Source organism: Populus trichocarpa, chromosome 6 (genome assembly GCF_000002775.5).
Source record: "Populus trichocarpa isolate Nisqually-1 chromosome 6, P.trichocarpa_v4.1, whole genome shotgun sequence".
In the NCBI taxonomy this organism is placed as follows: Eukaryota; Viridiplantae; Streptophyta; class Magnoliopsida; order Malpighiales; family Salicaceae; genus Populus; species Populus trichocarpa.
In genome coordinates, this window is record NC_037290.2 from 21825929 (window position 1) to 21846827 (window position 20899).

General features: G+C 34.7%; 3 protein-coding genes across 6 annotated transcripts; 2 read left to right on the top strand and 1 right to left on the bottom strand.

Annotated features, from left to right (window-relative positions):
- The first annotated feature begins 315 nt into the window (after window positions 1-315).
- LOC7491933 (rho GTPase-activating protein 5) lies at window positions 316-5212 on the top strand. Of its 2 annotated transcripts, XM_052453734.1 has the most exons (6): window positions 316-1120; window positions 2786-2906; window positions 3111-3230; window positions 3576-3806; window positions 4303-4561; window positions 4601-5212. In XM_052453734.1, exons 1-6 carry the CDS (start codon window positions 702-704, stop codon window positions 4957-4959), a joined length of 1509 nt encoding a protein of 502 aa, XP_052309694.1. In that variant the 5' UTR covers window positions 316-701; the 3' UTR covers window positions 4960-5212. The 2 variants fall into 2 exon arrangements, with proteins under 2 accessions (XP_052309694.1, XP_002308467.1); XM_002308431.4 differs by having other exon boundaries at window positions 4303-5212.
- A 1928-nt stretch (window positions 5213-7140) lies between these two features.
- On the top strand, window positions 7141-12291 carry LOC18100632 (uncharacterized). Of its 3 annotated transcripts, none has more exons than XM_024603258.2 (7): window positions 7150-8157; window positions 8252-8427; window positions 9485-9583; window positions 9694-9791; window positions 9931-10086; window positions 10949-11068; window positions 11849-12291. In XM_024603258.2, exons 1-7 carry the CDS (start codon window positions 8066-8068, stop codon window positions 12095-12097), a joined length of 990 nt encoding a protein of 329 aa, XP_024459026.2. In that variant the 5' UTR covers window positions 7150-8065; the 3' UTR covers window positions 12098-12291. The 3 variants fall into 3 exon arrangements, with proteins under 3 accessions (XP_024459028.2, XP_024459026.2, XP_024459027.2); XM_024603259.2 differs by having other exon boundaries at window positions 7152-8157; window positions 9485-9555; window positions 9690-9791; XM_024603260.2 differs by lacking the exon at window positions 10949-11068 and having other exon boundaries at window positions 7141-8157.
- Window positions 12292-12595: 304 nt separating this feature from the next.
- Window positions 12596-15656, bottom strand: LOC7491935 (putative pentatricopeptide repeat-containing protein At3g11460, mitochondrial). Its single transcript, XM_024603216.2, has one exon. The coding sequence runs from the start codon at window positions 15434-15436 to the stop codon at window positions 13559-13561; it is 1878 nt and encodes a 625-aa protein (XP_024458984.1). The 5' UTR covers window positions 15437-15656; the 3' UTR covers window positions 12596-13558.
- Window positions 15657-20899: the final 5243 nt, after the last annotated feature.

Below are 20899 nucleotides of genomic sequence, written 5' to 3' on the forward strand. Positions count from 1 at the left end.
TTCATAAATTATTATTATCTATCTGATTTATCTCTCTCGTTCCTTAAACTAATGAGTTACCCTTGTGGATAGAATCCAATTTTGTGACAAGTCCAAACATATCCAAAGAGCTCTATTTCAGTTGACCACGATGATCCTTCGAACCAATTATATATTATTCAAGTTCACACTGGATGCATAATTTGATTTCACATGCTAATGAGGTGGCGATATTTTATAGAACATTGAGGATGATAAGACGAATGTACCGTTGATGGAGCTGCACCTCAGGTTTGCTTGGGTATAAAGTGACCTACTTCCTCTCTCCAGCCACAACTCCTCGTCCTCTCTCTCTCTCTCTCTCTCACGAGCTTGTAACTCTATACAGTTCCTGTTGCTTCTTCAAACCTCAAAATACCAAAGGGCCAGCCAAGCAGAGATTGGAAAGAGAGAATAACATATAAAATACAAAAGTGATGATGGTCACGTCTTACCTTACAACAATACAACACCAAACCTTTCCTTCAATCCAACTCTACAACATACCCACAAAAAATTAATGGCGTGACCCCTCATAAATACTATAATTCAAGAAAAACCCTGCTAAAAATAAACCCCATAAACAAAAAAACCGAGTACTGGCCCTATTTCTTGTTTCTTACTTAATTCTTTTAAGACAAAAGAATAAATAAAATTCCAACTTTTTCTCAAAAATAACAACAATGACTGAGGTACTCCAATCATCTCCTCCTCATCACTTCCCTTCTCCTTCAAGCTCCACTTCTACACCATGTGTTGTCAGTACCAATGATGTTGATATCCCACACCAACACCAACAACAGCAACACCACACGCATAATAGACCCCATGAAATATTAGACCAAGAAGAAGGGAGCAAAGAAAGGGAGAGAGAAGGCGATCAAGTGTCAATTGTGGAACTTTTGTTGGCTGCTTTTAGGAGGTCTATTGTTGGGTGTAGTGTGACTGCTAGCACTGGGAGTAAAGGGCTTTGTAAAATGGAGATTGGGGTGCCAACTAATGTTAGGCATGTTGCTCATGTAACTTTTGATAGGTTTAATGGGTTTCTTGGTTTGCCCGTTGAGTTTGAACCTGAGGTTCCCAGGAGAGCGCCCAGTGCCAGGTTAGTTTTGAAATGAAATATATTGGGTTTCTTTCCTTATTGCTAAATTAATTGGTTGCTTACTTGGTTTCTATGTCTTTTGGGATTTGTTTTGGGTCTTAAACTTGTAGCTGGTATAAACTTCTAGTGACGTTTAATCTTATGTTGTTAGTAGATGATTAATTTTTTTGTGAAACTTTTCATGTGGTTTCAATAAGTTTTACAAAATGTTTATTTTTTCGGAAGAAAAAAACCCTGGATTCTGCAGAAAGTCAAACAGCTAGAAAAGTAAATTAGTTAAAATTATTTGGAATTTGGGGTGGACTTGACTCACATAACCATCAGAGAACAACTCCTGAATAACAGTGGCAAATCAAGTCAAATTGTATTTGAACCTATCAAAGATGATTACATCATAGGAATATCTCTGTTGTAAGCATATTTTATGAAGGATAATTTTTCTCAGGCTCTTAGACATTGCAGAGATCTCTAGTCTTACAGTTTACTGTTGAGTTTTTCAGAGTAATGGTGCAGTCCTTTCTGGTCTGCCTAATGTTTGGTGTCAATCCTTTCTGGTCTGCCTAATGTTTGGTGTCAATCCTATCTTTCTCCAGGAAAAAAAATAAGAAAAGCAATGTAGATACAACATTTGCGAAACAGAATTAATTATAAAGACTCTAATTCTTTTAGCTTACATTAGGGGAAATTTTTGCTTCTAGTTTTGTCTCTGTAGTCAGTATCATTTTTTTGTGAATGCCTTCTTTTATTTTACTTTTTTTTTGAGCTACTACATGTGCACAATGTTGTGACTCTTTGAATCATACCTAGAGTTCTGTATACATCTACCATTGAGTTTGAATATTGTCTCTCCTTGCAAGCCTTATGTAGTTATTCACATTGCACTATTTTTCTATATATTTGATAGACGAACAAAATATTCTTCCTTTGCTTGGTCTCAAAACTCATTTCCACAGATCTCAGCATTTCATACTGACGTTGTCTGTGGTGACCATTTGAAATTGGCCACTGAAAATCTGTGCCGGCACCATTGTTGGCAGAGCCTATGGAGTTTTGGGTCTTGATAGTGTTCCACCCATGTCTTGTGGATTCATTAACTGCCTATAAGCCATACTCTATTTACAAAATATTTAATCAACTATTATGATATTATCTCAATCGTTTAGTTATTCCATAGGAGTTTAAAGCCAAGAGTTAATCTGTTTATTTCGTAGATATAGGTGATTGGCTAATGTTTGCCAACACGAAAATGATTGAAAAATGCAGCTGATGACTTCAGTTGAATCTCTATCAAGTTCCCAGGCTAACTAGAAAAGCAGCTTTATGCCTATGACTTAATATGGTGCAGTTCATGTATTCAGGCTATTCTGCAACAGATTAGTTTCTTGCTATTGCCTTTTGGATTGTTAGTTTTCAGCTTATTCCATCATTTTCTCATCCCAATATACCAAGAACTTAAATTTATTTAATTGCAGTATATCTATCTAGATAAGTAATCTCAACTTGCATCTATGTATTATTATGACAAAAGTCATGAAACAACTAAGGTTTCTGGACTTCCATCTTCATAATTATTCCAGATATGTAGACACTAGTTTCTCATTGTTTGACGTTGTCACATTGTCTAAGCTAATGCTTGAATATTGACCATGCATCCTTCATCTGTAGTGCAACTGTTTTTGGGGTTTCGACAGAGTCCATGCAGCTGTCATATGACTCTAGAGGGAATAGTGTGCCTACAATACTCATGATGATGCAGAGACATTTGTATGCCCAAGGAGGTTTGCAGGTACAATTCCTTTCTTCCAGTTCCGTGTGTGCCAAATGAATTATAGTTCAAACCAGCTATCTCCCAGGTGCAAATATAGCATAATTTGACTGGTGTAGTGGCTCATCTTCTGGGCACAGTTTTTGGTTTGTAGATTGTATGAAAACTGGATGTCCAAGTAAACTGAATTCAATAGATATTAAATCCTCAAACTGGATTGTGCAGGCAGAAGGGATTTTCAGAATTACTGCAGGTAACAGCCAGGAGGAGTATGTCAGGGACCAATTAAACGGGGGAGTGATCCCTGATGGCATAGACGTGCACTGCTTGGCAGGCCTTATAAAGGTACAGTGTGGCTTTTTCTTCATCACTTTCGTTCCATGAGATCATGTTCCATGCAAGCATGCAATCACAAGGTTGCCACCTTCCGATTCTAATTAGCTTACCGATTTTGATTTTTTTATATATATTTTTGGTATTTTGGAATATTTTTATTTTTCCAATGCCAATTAGTTTGGCATTGAGCTTTGGTTAAGTTGAGGTTCGGATATTTTTAATTGAAGAACCAAACTATTGAAGGTGGTCTGAAATTCACCCCTGTGCACATCCTTCTATTTTCTGTGAACCATGTTTGTCCTCCACAGTTGACAGGATATTTTGCACTAATTCTAAGCATTGGTGATTCTGTAGGCTTGGTTTAGAGAACTTCCAACCAGTGTCCTGGACTCTCTTTCACCAGAGCAGGTAATGCAATGTCAGTCTGAAGAGGAATGTGCTCGGCTTGCAGGGCTCCTTCCCCCAACAGAAGCTGCTTTACTTGATTGGGCAGTAAACCTAATGGCTGATGTTGCGCAAATGGAACATCTGAACAAGATGAATGCACGCAATGTTGCTATGGTGTTTGCACCAAACATGACTCAAGTGAGTAAATATTTTATATTTTCCAAGATGAAAATACCAATAGCCAACTCCATGCAATACATTGTGAATTTTTAGCCTGTCCTAGACAACTCGTACAAGGCTTTGTTGGTGATATATGCATTCACCATCTTCCCCAAAGGATAATCATGTACTTGTCTTCTAATTGGAAAACTTAAAAGTACTCGTTCAAAATATACAAGTAGAATTACGACATGCAGGAACAAAATAGTCTACTCATTTGGCATTCTGATGCTTCTTTACATGCAATGATCCACTTTTGACATGAGCCACTCCAGACCATTGCCAAAACCTTCTGTCAGACAACTGCAACAGTTATATTTCTTCAATCAAATTTCTCACTGAATACTGTTTGGTCTATAGCACATGTCTTTATGAAATACTCTATTTTCTTTTGGTCTAGTTGTCAAATGTTCTCAAATAAAGGGTAGCCTTGGTAAATTTATAGTGCAATGACAGCTCGCTTCTTTAACTGCAGATGTCTGATCCTTTAACAGCTCTAATGTATGCTGTTCAAGTGATGAATTTTCTCAAGAATCTAATCATTAGGACGCTTAGAGAAAGAGATGAATCTGTGATTGATTCGGTTCCTGTTTCCCGCCTTGAGCCTACCGATGGAAATGGGAACCAGAGCGCTTCTCAACCATCTTGTGAGGAGGATGAAGATGCCACCGAGGAAAATGAATGGGAGAAAGCATTTGTTGCTGAAGAGCCTGCTTTCGAGAGCCCTTCTCAACCTAGTCAAGATGATTCTAGTACCATGGATGGCTCTCAACCTAGTCAAGATGATTCTAGTACCATGGATGGGTCTGCTGGTTTCTTAAGTTCTATCGAGAACATTCCTGGAGGAAGGTGGTCTCTGGTTGATAACTGTCCTTGTGAAGTTGTATCTCAAGTGAATGCCTTGAAAAATGAACACCATGAGGGTGGCCATACATATAAAACTGGAGGGGTCCAAACCAGAAGTTGCAAGAGCAAAACTGGTCAATCGAGTAATTCAACTCTCAAAAGAGGGTCCAAAAAGGTGAAGGAGCAGCTAATAGTTAGAGCAGCTGGACCTGTAGAGAAGGGTGAGGGAACTGGTATCGTAGGCCACATAAATCCAAAGACGGAACTGTTTGAAGCTTGGCGCTGAAGGGTGTGGATTCTGTACCAGGCTGCCAGCTTGTGCTAGAGGCTGGGGGAATTTGGCGATCAATGAAACAAGTTGGCATTGTTGTGTGTGCTTTACTTTAGAAATGTCGTGTGTGATTTCCTGTGTGCTTTTGCAAGTGTTTCTGGGTTTTCATTAACCTTTTGCTGCTTCATGTTTATATTTCCTTGACCGGTTCTAACATAGACTGTTCACAGTACAGCTTCTGATCAAGTTGACATTCCCTATTCTACTATCTTGAACATTTCCAGCCTTGAGCTGCCTTGCTAAGTAGCTTTGCAAGTGGTAGAATCCCTACCAAATTACCATTACAACAATACTGAAGTCTTTTCATAGCACAGCTTCAGTGAACAGGGATTAACATCATCTTTGTTAGTAGATATTCTCACCCACTGTTGACTCCCATTACTGCTGGTGGTTTTGTTGAAACTACAAAATATAAAAAAATGGTTGCAGGATTAAGTTGCGAGGATTTTTGAAATAGATGATGAGTTCGGGGGTGGTGAGCTGCAAGCGAGTTACAATGATGCCTTGGTGGCAGTGAGTTGCAATTAGGTTATAATTTCTTGGTGCTAATGAGTTGCAAGCCAGTTGAAACTGAGTCACAAAACTCAAATTGTAAATTAGTGGAATGCAATGGCTAAAAGTATAATTCGCAGAAGCAAAAGCAGAAGCAATTAATTTTGGTATTTCATTTTTGTCAATTCCATCTTCCCATCTTCCTTCAGGACTCTCTGTGATTTCAACATCTAAGAGAATCATCAAACAAGGTTGCTAAAGGCTTAGCCCAATTAGCCAGGGCTTGCGATGTCTTCAGAAAGCTGATGGAAGAAGTTCCACAGGAATTGAGATTTTTGGCATATCTTTTGGCGTTATTTAAACAATATAATGATGTTTTTGTCTCTTGTCTCTAAAATTATTTAAGTCTTTCCACAAATTTTATTAACTATTAAAAAAATAATTAATGATGTATGTGTTTTTTTAATTCTTTTAAACACAGAAAAATAATCTAAATGCTCTTTAAATCAAAATTCATCAAACTTACAAATAAAATCTTTTTAATTTTTTAAATACAGTAAATTGACAACTTTATTCTTGGAATAAAAAAAATTAAACCATGCATTCAAGGGTCTTTTGGTATTACCAGATTTATCAAGGGTATTTTGTTCTTTTAGCATGGTTATATTATTAATTAAATTGAAAATGTTGTAAATACGCAAGATTTTGCAACATTCCCAAACTTTGAGTTATCATATAATTCACCAACTTTTCAATCAATTATTTTGCACTTGACTTTACACTATCTATGAAGGCGAGTATAGTCAGTATAAAACTAAATTTTTATGTATTTTATACTTGTATTTTTTATTCTTAATAATTTTAAGTGAGACCCACTTCTTACAACACGTTGGTATAAAACTATAAATTGATCATGTTTCAGTTGATACCAAGTGTTTTTTTATAAAAAAAAATCAATCACTCATAAATTAAAGAGTTATGAATCATTTAATAGGTAATTCAGTAATAAAAACTTGGAACTAAAAGATTTGCTTCATGTGATTTCGAACTCTGTGATTACTAATATGATAATCACTGGAGACTTATATAGTCGTTAACTTCAGGACCCGTAAAATTAATCGAGGTACGCGCAAACTAGCCCGGACACCCATATTAATAAAAAAAAATTAAAAAGTTATGCACTCAAACATGATAAAAATAAGGGGTAATTATAAAAAACCTCAAGTTGTTCACTTATTTTTTAATTTTGCTTCTATTCTTTTAAAAACCAACTTCTGGTTAACCAAGGTGGTGGCCCAGTGGTAAGAGCTTGGGACCAAGAAGTTTGCTCCCTCTGTGGTCTCAGGTCCGAACCTTGTGGTTGCTCATATGATGGCCACTGGAGGCTTACATGATCGTTAACTTCAGGGCCCGTGGGATTAGTCGAGGTGCGCGCAAGCTGGCCTGGACACCCACGTTAAACTAAAAAAAGAAAAAAATTCTCAAATTAAACAAAATAACTAAACTATCCTCGTATATACCACTCCCTAATTTCTAAATCCTAACCTAAACTCTAAATTCTCAATTTTTCAGACAAAAACCAAAGCATGTTGAAAGATAAATATTGGCCCAACACATGAAGGTTAAACTCAAGGCAAGTAGACATCGGATGATCATCCAAGCTCTCCTCTCAACAGCTGCCTCCAAAGTCTCTATCTCCTTTACACAGTCAAAAATCACAAACAAGAAATGTGAAACTCTCACACCCCACAGTGCTTTTATGTCGCAGCAATAGACTGTGAGAGTCTTTTCACCCTCTTTCTTCATGCCCCCAATCACCACATCAAAACCCTAACCACATCCTTTCTCAAACACTAAAAAAGCAAAACTTCTTTCTTTTTCTCACAACAACCACAGGCCATGGGTGGAAATGGCAAACATAAATGAAAATTTTCTTTACATTCTCGCTCAAAATCTGCACAACCCCAACAACAACAACCACCTCCTAAAGAATTCCTTAATCCCATTTATGGATCCTTAATGTCCGACCTTGTTGTTGTCTCCTATAGCCAAACCTTCGAGTGGCTTTCTGTCCAAGTTTACGGCTCTTTAGGCTTTACCCCCACCCTCGAAGACAACACCCTACCTGATTTTACCACAGTAAACCCCAATAGTAATAGAGGAGGAAAGAGAGATTCATTTTGCTTTGCTTGATTTATATGTTAAATGTGAGCGTTTGGATGATCCAAAGAAAGCGTGTATGATAAAAAGCCTTAAATGTCTTTTTATATATTAAATGAAATATAATGGAAAATTAGAATTATTTTTTTGTTGTTGTTGTGACACCAGTTTAAGGATGTAAGTTTATGATTCACCACAAAAATAGTAAAATAAGGATATCTCCATCTAAATAAAATACTTGCTCCTCCTAAATTTTCCTTTCTTTTGTTTTCACCGTCGCGTCTCGACCAAAGTACCAAGTACCAAACATTCTGGACTGGTTCCTACCAGCAACCATAACAGACAGCAGAGACGGTCTCTATCTCTAAATTTTGAATCTTGAAACACAGCTAGCCACGAAGCAGCTCGCATGTTCTCTTTTATGCAAAAGATGCTTAGATTTCAAAGGAGTTTCTCTGTTTCCCCCTTCCCTACACTTCCCTTACAGCTTCCATCTCCAATGTAAGTTTTCACATATTTTATTGTCTTTTTGGTTCTCCCCCTCGATGCCCATTTGAACTTAATGATTGCTTATGTTGTTTTTTTATTCTTTTAGGGAAACCCATCTTTGGTTTGTTGTGCCTGATGAATTCAAGAGCGTGTCTCTTTTGAATCAATACATGGAACTTCTATCTCCATGTGAGAAAGAAAATGTTTTGAGTATGCGTGGAGAGCAGCTCCAGAAAAGTGCCTTGCTTGCTCGTACTTTGGTTCGCACTACTATTGCAAGATGTAAGTTTTATGTCAGCTATTCCTCTTTTAGTTCAGTTTTACATATTTGACCAATACCCTTTTCCTTACTTAAAGTTTTGATTTTTCATTAACGTTATGTAAATGAATGGATAAATGGGCTTTGGAATTTGGATTTAGTAGTGATTTCAGTAGGTGTTTGATGAAATGAATCTTTTCAAATTTGGACTGGTTTGCTGGTGACTATGTTGTTTCCATTGATGCTACTTTTGCTGGTTGCTTCTGTAAACTAAAGAAAATCCGACACAATATGAAATGTACTTACAAAACTCTTGCTCGCTGCAGCACTTTAACATTTTATCTAATGCACATCTTAAAAGCAGATGTTATTTTGCTGGATGTAGTAATTGAGCACTTTTTAGAATTCATTGTAGTAGTAGTTGAACAGATATGTTTTGTCTGGCAGTTTAGTGTTCTTGATTCTGCAGATAGGCAATCTAATGCGATTTGGTTTGAAAAGAGAATAAATAACGAGTCCAGGAACTGGAATGATCTATTCTTATGAATCTTATGAAATTATGAATAAAAATCTCAAGGATCCAATTCAGAGTCGAGCTAAAAAAATTGAAAACATCTCTTTGCTAGGCTTGATTATCTCAATATGTGGCAGTGCTACACTGTTTGTAGCATTTGTGCTTCAAGATGCTGTTGGCTATGGCATTATAGGGTCACAAATGCAGCATTTCTTAGAGACCTGAACTGCTTGTTTGTTCTTCTTGCAATGGACCCATTTCAGATAATAACATGGTTGGTCTGGGTCTGCGCAAGTCCTGCAGTAGTTAAGGAGAAAGATTAGACAAGGGACCACGAAATATCTTAGAGTAATGAGTTGGATCATCCACTTTTCAGGGGGGGAAAGATAGATCTGAGATCTCATTTTCACTTCTCGTTTTTCATTAAACTTGGGGGATCTTTTGTAGGAGGGTGGCAGTTTTAAAACCTCCATAACATATTTTACCATGATGTATATTTTGCACTGTGCAATTGATAGAAAAAAGGTTACGTCGGATTTTTTTGAATGATGTTGTTTTATTACTAGATCAGATAAATAATCGTGTTGTTGATCCAAGATCTTTGAAGTTCAAGAGGAATGTTCATGGAAAGCCTGAGGTTAGTTTTCATTTGTTAATTCAGAAAGGTACTATTTTTTTTTCTCATTATTTATTTGTGGAATGTGTTTCTTTACTTTTTTAGTTTAAGCTCAATTTCATTTCTTATACTACTAACTGGCTTTCATGGTGTAGCTAGAGTGGGAAAGTGATGGTGGTCAGTGTCCTTCACCATTACACTTCAATATCTCACATACTTCGTCCTTGATAGCTTGTGGAGTGACTGTGAATTCATCGGTGTGTACTCTGATTATTTTTATTCTTTTAAGTATATTTTCAGTTAATGTGATGCCCAAGGTGACCTGGCTGCTCTCATCTAAGTTTCTGCTGATTCGTAATAAATTGATTAGAGCCTGTTTTAATTTGTAATTTCTAGATTGGAATTGATATAGAAGAGAAGCAACGGAAGATTAAAAACAATATCTTAGCTTTTGCACGGCGTTACTTCTCTCTCCATGAAGTGGAACATTTAAGTGCTATTTCAGACTCTGAAGTTCAGCGCCAGGAATTTGTAAAGTTATGGACTCTCAAGGTGAGCATGGTGCTATGTCATTCTAAAAGTATGTGTTATTTTACATGTAAAGCTATAAACTTGGCATATTTTATTCATCTTTTGGCTATTGTCATGTAGAAACTGCTAGAATGCACTCTTGAATTGTTACAATATTCCGCAAGATTATTGCGAGTCTGTCTATGATACTTGTCAAAATTGAAATTGCCAAGATGCATGAAATTTTTTTTTTCTTCCATGGATTTATGCATGATTCTTTGTTAAACTTCATTACTGTTTTTTCCTTGCTTCCGTGTCTGGCAGTAAAGTCTGCCTCCATGCCAATTTATTAGGACCAAAGATATTAAGATTTCTAATGGTCCAACATGCTTTCCCTCTTGTTTATCCATCTGTTCTCCTTTTGGATGCAGATATATGGCAAAGAAATACTAAAGTTATATCTACCATGTTCCAGTTCAATTCAATGAACATTTTTCCTATCAGATAGTCTGTATAAGTTTCAGTTGGTTTAACAGAAGGGTGTGAAGGTTAATTAAACAGTTAGATAATGGAATGCACTCCTTCTGTATTTCTAGACTAGCTACAGGTCACTACAGTTACACTCGAATTATTGATATCAAATAGACCTGTCCACTTAACTGTAGAAACCTGTATATATTTGAATCAATTCCGTGTGTATGTATCAATGTAACCTGATTTAAAATCTCTTGTTAAAAAAGATATAAGCAAGTTACTTCAGTGCTTGACTGAGTTCAGCATGTGTTCTGTTTCGAGTTCATTTTCAATCTAAAAGCTCTAGATGCTGCCAAAAAACAATTTCTCATTGAAATTACTGGCCAAATATACTTTCTTCAAGCCTCTCATTGGTGAATCTTATTTGTAGGAGGCATATGTGAAAGCTTTGGGAAGAGGCTTCTCTGCTGCACCTTTCAAGACTTTCACCATTTGCATAAAGAATGCCTTTAGGACGGGCTTTGATCATGCTGATGATATAGAATCTGGGGTATGCCATAAAATTCTAAATTTCTTTGAGAAAGCACTGATGCAAATTAGAAATGTATGCAAAGAAATTAACATATTTTGAAGTGTGTGATCAAGAGAAATTCTATGGTGCTCAAGCTTTAACTACCGACAAGCATAGGAGAGAGATAGACACAAGAAGAGAGAAAATCACATTTGAACCCATTAAAAGTGATAAGAATATCTCTCTTCTAAAAAAATTTTTTAGAGAGATATTATTATCACTTTTACTGGATTTGAATGTGATTTACTCTCTCCTTGCGTCTATCTCTTAGTATAGGTAGTTATAGCTTGAGCATCATAGTATTTTTCTGTGATCAAGAGACCCATATCCATGGGAACACATTGCTGGACTCTATGACTTGTAAGCAGATGGCTAATGTTAAGGAAATGACCCATTTATCAAGTTTAGTGAGCTCATCTCTGTGCTTTGAGATTTATGCAGCAAATAAAGAAAGGTTACCCGGAAAGCGATACTCGAGTTGTAATGCAGATAGCATAGGAAGCCCTTTTTTTTTTTGCTCCCTGTAAGCTCCTTTAGTTGTTTATCATGTATGGTCACTTTTAAAATGCTAATTCTTCACAGATTATACAAACAAAATAGAACACAGCGTGTCAACATTAGATGGTCTGCCCTTTTTTCCTAATATTTCTGATCTAGTTTGTACATCTTCCTGACCTTTTTATTGTTACCTTTTTTTTAGTATCGGTGATCTTCTTAAGCAAGCCAATGATTAATGGTTGTTTCAAACTTTGCAATCAGGCATCTGAAGTAGTTGTTGAATCTTCTGATCACCCTGAGAGGCTCACAAACAACTGGCAATTTGGACTCTTTGAACTGGCCAGTTCTCATTATGCTGCCGTTTGCATGGAAAAAGATAAAACTAGTGATGCTGGGATGAGTGCTCCAATGAGATTGACTGTACGGAAAACCATTCCATTCGTTGAAGATGAGTGCATTTCTGGAACTGATGCAGTAGTACCTATTGCAGGCTTGATCGAGCAATTTTGATCATATACTTCCATTTTTCTCTTATTATTATTATTATTTTATTTGGAATTGTATGCGCATTGTGGCATATTACATAATCAGAAAACAAAAAAATTGATTCGTTTCTAAAGTAGTGACCTATCATAGGTAGTAAAGATACAAGACATTTGTACTGATCTTTTGTAAATTATAAAGTCATTTGATTTGTACTCTAATTCTGTTCTTAATAACCTTTGTTTTACATCATACGCCTATCCAATGTATAGATGTGTGCTATGTGACTATCTTTAGATTCTAATTTTCACGACAAAACACAAAAAAGAGGGTACTATGACTCTTGAAACTGAATTATGGGAACAAGTTGATTAACTTCGAAAAGTTGAAATTCCTACTAGTCAGACCTTATATGCTGATGAAGAGGAGAGGATTGAGGACAGGTGACGAGATTGTAGAAGAATGATTAGACAATAGTAAATAGTGACATGATATATTGTATGTGCAGCATCTCCATTCACTGTATTTGTTAAAGATAAAAATCACCGAACTGGATTAACTAACCTCCAGTTTTTTCAAACAATTGATGCTGAAGAGTGGAAAATCCAGGCTCCAGAGACTATCCTTGTAAAAATGTTAAGTATTAAATGAAAGCAAGAGAGGCTACAAAATTCTTGACCTTCCTATGATCTGGAATCAACAATGAATGACCAATGAGAAAAGAAACAAAAAGTAGTTTTAACTTCCACCACTCATAACATTAGAAATTTGAATTAGTGCTGATCAAAGCTCCTCATTGGACCCAGTGGGTTAGCCCGGATTGTAGGCATCCCACCCTGCGTGCAAGGTCACCAATAATCCTGGCAGCATTACAAATTTGAAGACGACCTTCAAATTTACAAGCTTGAATTAGTGCTGATCAAAGCTCGTCATTGGAGCACGTGGGTTAGCTAGGATTGAAAGCATGTTGCAAGGCACCCGAGGTTTGAGCTCACATCCCTTCTGTCGAGGGCTATGCGCTCTTCTTCTTAACAGCAATGCCCAACCCTGCCACTTCCCTGTGGGTACTCTTTCAAACTATTTGAAATTCTCTATTAATGCAACTAGCCTTGTTCCAGCAATTAAACTGCGATCACTGATGAATGACCTGATCTTCTAGATCTTCTAACTAGTTATAAGTTACCAGAATGCACTAATGTCTTAAGAAATCAATCTCAGTAACCTTCATCAACAATAATTTGTAGAATAAAGCCTGCGGCTGAAAGGCGAAGATATTTGAGAAAATAGTACAAGCAACCAGACAAGCAAACCTAATGTTGAGTATCCAATGTTGCAGAATCAAACCAACCCTGACCTTTTTAATTGCACACTGTCCTGGTTTATCGAGAAGAATTGTTGTTGGGTTCTTGTAACCAGTGCCCAGAAAAATCCTTCTTGTTTTTGCTGTGTTTGACTTGGCTCTACAAATATAAAAACCTCAAGTGAGTATTACCAGTACTCTTTGCAAGAACAGAATCCATTCTTGAAATGGTGAAAGCGGGTTGCATCTCTGACAACAAATTGACGATCCACAATCTTGCTAACCAATTTTATGAACAAGTGACAATCTCCGCATATCCTAAGATTTTTTATTATAATAATCTCTGTTTCTTTCCTGGTGTTTAAGAGTGCAAATGCAACAGCCAACTTTTCGCTATGCACACCCATACTATTAAGATATTCTTCTCTTCTCTCATGATCATTCTTCTTACATCCATCGAGGTCCTTCACCAAATTTTCTAACTCATTCAACTTTTTGTATATTTCATTTGTTTGAGGATGATTTCTATCTCCAGCAAAGAAAAGGTGAACTCTCCCTTTAAATTCTACATAACTACACCCTGGATCCTTTTTGAGCTTCCGCTTCCTCATCAACATCCGAACTCTAAGTATCCCCTCCAAATTCCCTGCCTCAGTATATACATTAGATAACAAAACATAGTAGCCAGTATTTGTAGGTTCAAGCTCAATTACCTGCTCAAAAGCCAACTCCGCTAACTCTACATTTCTGTGGATTTTACAAGCACCCAAAAGGGCCCCCCATAATGCACCATCAGCTCTCACTTGCATAGACTCAATAAGCTCCCGGGCCTCATTGAGCCGACCTGCGCGTCCTAAAAGATCCACCATACAAGAGTAATGCTCTGCACCAGGCCGCAACCCGTACTTCCTCTCCATGACACCAAAATAATCCAACCCCTTGTTAGTCAATCCTGCGTGACTACATGCAGACAAAACACTTACAAAAGCTGTGCCATCAGGTTTAATTCCACCCCTAATCATCTCATCAAAAAGCTCCACCGCAACCTCTCCCTGTCCATGCATTCCATACCCACCTATGATTGCCGTCCATGAAACTACACTTTTCACTGGCATGCCATCAAATATATCCCTAGCCTTTTTCAAATTACCACATCTCGCATACATATTAACCAGAGCATTATTCAAAAACGGATTCGAGCTAAACCCAAAACCCTCCATTTTCCTCTCTACCTCCTTACCAACACTAAGTGCACCAAGATGAGCACAAGAAGAAAGAACCCCAACAAGTGTTAAAGGATCAGGACAGAACCCTTTCGATTCCATCTCCTTATAAAGTTCCAAAACATTATTAGCAAGCCCGTTTTGAGCATACCCATTAATCATTGCATTCCAAGTGATCAACCCTTTCCGCGGCATCTCGTCAAACAGCTTCCTTCCACAATCAATTTCCCCACTTTTCACATACATTGTAAGCAAACAATTCCCAACAGATGAATCCATATCCAAACCAAACTTCACACAAAAACCATGAACACACATCCCCAATCCCAAATTCCCCGGGATCCCACAAGGCTGAACCAAACCCAACATCGTAACCCCATTAATTTCCACGCCCAATTCCCTCATTTCACAAAACAACACGACCACATCTTTAACTCTAGAATTCAATGCATAACCAGATAACAAAGAATTGTAACAAACGGTTAATTTTCTCGATTGAGGATTTTCATCAAACAATTTGCGTGCATTATCGATCAAGCTGCACTTGCCGTACATAGAAATCAAAGAGGTTTGTACAAAAGGTTCTAATAAGCACCCGGTTTTAAAGACGTGACAATGGAGCTGTTTTCCCGTGATAGGGAGAGAAAGCGCGGCACAGGATTTGATAGCGAATGGGAAAGTGAAGGCGTTTGGCGATGCCCCAGAGCGGAGCATGTGGAGGTATAGAGAGAGAGCTTTGGTGAAAAGGGATTTGTTTGCTGCTTCTCTTAAAAGGGTGTTCCATTGTGGGTTCTTTGTTGTGGTTGATTGGAGATGGTGATATAATTTGGTCTTCATAGTCATGACATAGCATGATGGAGATAATAAAAACGGTGGTGAAAGGAGCCGTTTTGACGAGGGAGAATGAGAGGGGAAGGAAAACGGCTATATTCCGGTTGGTTTGGGCGGGTAGAAATGTTACAGTTACTGTTCCCTACACACGTAGGTGTAGTGTAGAATACTATAGCCTATAGGACGCCTGCTTTTCTTTTCTTTTTTTCCTTGGTCAGTTATTCATTTTGAAACCCGAAACATTTTTTTGAATTTCAACTTTGCATATGATAATTCCTTTTGGTTTACGTCATCCTGATAAAGTAAAGGGCCAACTCTCTTTCTTTCTTTACTGTTTATTAGGCGCAGAAAGGTTCACTTTGATCCTTAATTTTTTTATTTTTGATTCTTGTGTTTTAAAGATTTAGCTTTTCAACCATATTTTTTTTTTGTTTTGCATTTTATTCTTTAAAATTTGAGAGGAGAGAAAGTTGACAGTAAATTAGAAGATGATATTGATGTCCATATATTTCTCTTAATGAGATGAGAGTCATTAAAGTGTTTTTGAGCTTATATCTCACCGAAGAAAATATAATAGATTAAATAAAAAAATTTATATTTTAATTTTATGTTTTTTTGGATCAATTTAGATGTATTTTAGGGTTAGAAGTTGGTTATTAATCTTCTTAAAGTGTTTATTAGATGTTTTCATATGATAATTAATTGAAAAATGATTTTTTGGCCATCTCTTTAAAGGAAAAAATCTAGACGAGCAGACGACGCATCATCTTTTTTTAAAAAATAAAAGACGGGTGATGCACCGTCGGTCTTTAAATATACAAAATAAAAAATAAAAAAGCTAGGTGTATTGGCCTAGCCTTGCAGGCCCCCACGCACTAGGCCTTCATATGTTGGGTCAGGCACATGGCCCAGTCTATTAAGCCTAGACACTTCATCTTTTTTATGTTTTTTTCCCAATACTGTTTTAGTAAAATAAGTTGTGAATTAAATACCTAGCATGATATTTAAACTATTGTTCAATTTTGGAATGGTTTTTAAATAAGTTATGGATTTTTACGAGAATGTTAACAAATTTTTTTTTCCAGTCATTGTATGCTTAATATGCAAAAAAAGAATTAAAACATTATTCATGCATAATCAATGAAGATAAAATTTATGTTTTGTTATATTTTTAATAGATTTTTTACATGATTTTGTCACATTAATTAAATATTTTGCCTTTAATCATATATAGAGCATTTTAAAAGTCATGGTTTTTAAACTGATAAGGAATCATAAAGAGACACAGAAATATATCCAGTCTTTGTCAACAACAATAATATCACTATAAAATTTACCAAAACATTACTTTGAACAAACAAAAATAGAAACATTAAGGATAATGATATAGTTAAAACAGAAACATCTAGGAAATATACACATAGAAAACATCAAGGATAATGAAACATAAGCATCAAAGAATGATGAAGAAACAAATGAAGAAACATCACAAATAAAGAACATTAATATGCATAAGATAAAAAAGAAATATAAGAAGAAACATTACAAATAAAAGATATAAACATGCATAAAAAATAAAGGAATATAAGTAGAAACATTGCAGATAAAACACATATACATATATAAGAAAATAAAGAAATATTAGTAGAAATGTTGCAGATAAAAGACATAAACATGCATAAAAAGAGATGAGTGAGGTTGGACAATTTAACTTATAAGGTTTCTAGACTTCTATTTGCTTTTTTTTTTGTTCTTTATGCCTCTTTATCATTCTCTCTAATCACATGGTCTTTTTCACACCAAACTCCAACTCACTAGGTCTTTTTCAATACTTCTCTTCTATTGTTTCTTTTACTATTATTTTCTCTCCTTATCACTTTCTCCCTTCTATTTATCTCTCTCATTGCCTTCTTTATTTCCCAATTCTTGCTCTTGTTATGTGTGTTTTAACTCTTAGTATAACTTCCTTTCTTATATAAGAAATAAAGAAACTAAGATAAAGGGACAATTCATGCTTTTCAAACCCTAGGATGAGTGAGGTTAAGTTATCACTATTCAAATGGTGAAGACAAAATTGGTTGCCCTAGAAAAGGGTCAGGATTACAAAGCCTTTGGTGGCTTGGTAAAGATACTATGCAATTTAATCATCATGAAGATGGTACAATCAAAAGAGTTAAGACAAGTGAGTTTTTTCATGGCTACAAAAAAGGTAATCAATGTTAAAATCAAGGCAAACGATGCTAATGAAAGATGATGGACTTACAAGGAACGACGACCAAGCAACAAGGAAAAGTATTTAACAGGGTAGGGGAGAGGAAACAATAGGTTATACATGGTTAGGGTTTGCAGAAATGAGGGGAAGAAAAAGACAAAAGGGGTATAAATACCTAGGAACTTAAACGAAAATGTTTGGAGCGTCTAAAGGGATACATGATTTTTAGTTTATTTTTCATTTTAGTCCTTCCTCGCCTCTAATTCATGCAATCAAAGACAAGTCAAACCAAATCATAAGATTTCTTCTCAATTAGGTCTCTGGATGAAATCATATAGCACATTTAAAATATTTGCCTTTTACTTTTTGATCCTTAGTTCTTTAATTCCTTTGTTTTTGGTCAAATCAGCTACCCAACTCAATTTATTTTCTTTAATTAAATCATTGATTGAATAAATATGACCTTTTGAGTCATGTCAACTTGTCATTTTGATATTTGATCCTTTAATTCTTTTAATTTAGCCAAATTCAACATTTTCCTTCAATTGTCTTTTAAATAAACCCCTTAAATGCATTCCCAATCAATTTTGAAATAACTTTTCTCCAATTTTTTGAAAGTTTAATTTGAAAATAATTTTAAAATTTTTTCTTCAAATATATGTTGTTGAAGGTATTTATCTTTCACCAAATATATCTTTTTTTGTAAAAAATAAGGGGGTAAAAAGGGTTACGAAAACTTCATTTTTTTTTCTTTCAATGTGAGCTTGAGAGAGAGAGAGAGAGAGTTTGCGGAAAATGAAAAAGGAAAAGAGCCTAATTGGTTTGATTTTGATTGAAAATAGGCAAACTTGGTGTTAAAGTGTTTCTCTTGATGATAGAGGTGACATTAAGGTGTTTTAGGGCTTTCATATGGCCTGAAACAATAGATCATAGTAAAAAAAAGGTTTTCACTTGTTTGATTTTGTGTTTTAGGCTGTTTTTTTATAGATAAAATAGTTTTTTTTTTTGTTCTGGGGTGTTTTTAGGTGAATGTGTTGAAAAATGGGTTTTCAAGCAAAAAAAAAAAAATTAATTTTTTGATCACCTTTAAGGTGCGATTCTAGGCTGGTGGGCAATAAGTCATCTCCCATTATAAGCGATATGTCACTGACTTTTGTTTTTCAAAAATATGGGCAAATAAAAAAATTGACTCAAGCATGCGAGCCTGCCCCAGGCACACGCAAGTGGACTTTTTTTATTTTAAGGTCCAAGCACGCTGGCCAACCCATGCCAATACACTTAGCCTAACCTATTTTTTTTTGTCATTTTACTTGTTTTTAGTTATTTTATTTTATTTTATCAATTTAATCATTTTACATTTAGTTGATTTAAGGTTAGAGTTGATGATAGTTAACTTTGTGAAACTTTCTTGAGATTGTTAAATTTTTTTTTTAATTCCATCCTTTAACATCGAGTTTTTCTTGATTTTTTTTTCATTTACATCCTTCAATATTTGGTTAGATGAGAATTTGACTTCATAATTTATTTTAACTTGCTTTTTATAGGGTTATTGTAATCTCAAATAAATATCCTGATATTAGATTGTGCTCGATTTTACCAGCGTTGTTCTTTATATTATAAGAATCTTTTTGAATAGAAAATGATTTTATAACAAAAAGACAATAACCATATATCCCTTATAAAAATAATTAAGCATATGATTTAATAATGTGATGATTTTGATAAGATTATTTAATAATATTTATATTTGTTTTTTTAAATAAGTTTTAGTGTTTTGGTTGTCAAAATAAAATTTTAATAGAAAAATTACATCAATAGAAAAATTAATTAAGCCTCCTATAATTTGATCATGTTTTTCGCTTTGCCTTTATGTTTTGAAAAATTATACTTTATATTTTTGGTAAACTCAAAATTTAAAATAAGATTAAAAAAATAAATTTATTGTCATATATAATACCACACAAACACATAAACTACATGTTTATCTAGTGTATACAAATTTGGGTTCTCCCTTAAGACTCTTCTTCTTCTTTTTTCATGTGTAATTAAAATGTTTTTATTGGAACTTGATTTTTTAAAGAATTTGTTTTTCCCTGCAGCATCTTTGAGGGAGAGTAAATTGATTTTTATGTTAATAGAATCTTGATGTTTGTCATGGAAATTGAGTCACTAAGAGATAGCAAAGTAAGTTCATAACTTATTAATATCACAACAAAACTTGATATGTTTTATTTTAATTGAATTTACCATAGATGCAATGAAAGTAGTAAATGAGCACTCTTTGTTTGCTTATTTTTATTTGTGGTATGTATTAAGAGAAAGAAAGAGACTAATAAAAAGAGAAAAAAGGGGTGTTAAGAGGGTTTTTTTTTTTTTTTTTGGAGCTCTTTTAAGTTTGTGTTAATGATTTCTTAATGATATAAGGATGTTTAAAAAAAGGTTTTAAAATTGTGTATCATTTTAATGTGAAACCCTCTTTCTATTTCCTTTCTTTTTAAGAATCTTGTTTGTTGTGTCTGATCATTTTCTTGCAAGACTTGAGAATCTGGATTTTGGGTCATAAGATTTGATTTTCTCTCTCTTTATTTCTTGTTTTTTTGGGTTTTTTTATAAATTTGTTTTCTTTCTAGTACTATTTACTAAAATGAGAGTTATTTGTAGTTTAGAATTAAATATCTTAATTTATATATATCTCTTGACTTTCAGTTTCACTTATTTAATTAGATAATTGTATAAATTTTTTTATTTACAGTTGGAATCTTTTTTATGTAAAAAAAAACATAAAAAACTTGCGTATGAAGCACATGTCAAATAACTAGTACTAAATATTCATAGTTTTTATTTCAAAACAATTAAAATTTATTAATATGTTTTAAAAATTAAATTAAATTAATTAATTATATATTTTTCAACTTTTATATAAAACTATTCAAATTTTAAAAACCAAAATACTAAAAATAATTACATATAAATAATTCAAAATAATACATTAGAGATTATAAAAAAATAAATATAAAACAGCTGAATAACAAATATGTGGAGCATGTGTCAAAAACCTAGTTTATTTTAAGAAATCCATCAGGTATCATCCTAAGGGATTGTTTCATTTCTAAAAGAATTTCTTAGGATAAATTCCTCATATCAAAATAATTGAAATTTCATATGCATATATAGAAAGTAAATTTAAACTCTAATGAATTGTTCGGGCATAAAAAAATGGTGTTTCTGTAATATATAAAAAAACACGCTATTAATCTCCACCA

Coding starts and splice junctions, on each gene's coding strand:
- LOC7491933 (XM_002308431.4), top strand. CDS start 702: ATGACTGAGGTACTCCAATCATCTCCTCCTCATCACTTCCCTTCTCCT. Junction 2,907..3,110: donor ATGCCCAAGGAGGTTTGCAG/GTACAATTCCTT, acceptor TGGATTGTGCAG/GCAGAAGGGATTTTCAGAAT. Junction 3,231..3,575: donor GCTTGGCAGGCCTTATAAAG/GTACAGTGTGGC, acceptor GTGATTCTGTAG/GCTTGGTTTAGAGAACTTCC.
- LOC18100632 (XM_024603258.2), top strand. CDS start 8,066: ATGTTCTCTTTTATGCAAAAGATGCTTAGATTTCAAAGGAGTTTCTCT. Junction 9,584..9,693: donor TCATTTGTTAATTCAGAAAG/GTACTATTTTTT, acceptor TGGTGTAGCTAG/AGTGGGAAAGTGATGGTGGT. Junction 11,069..11,848: donor CTGATGATATAGAATCTGGG/GTATGCCATAAA, acceptor CTTTGCAATCAG/GCATCTGAAGTAGTTGTTGA.
- LOC7491935 (XM_024603216.2), bottom strand. CDS start 15,436: ATGACTATGAAGACCAAATTATATCACCATCTCCAATCAACCACAACA.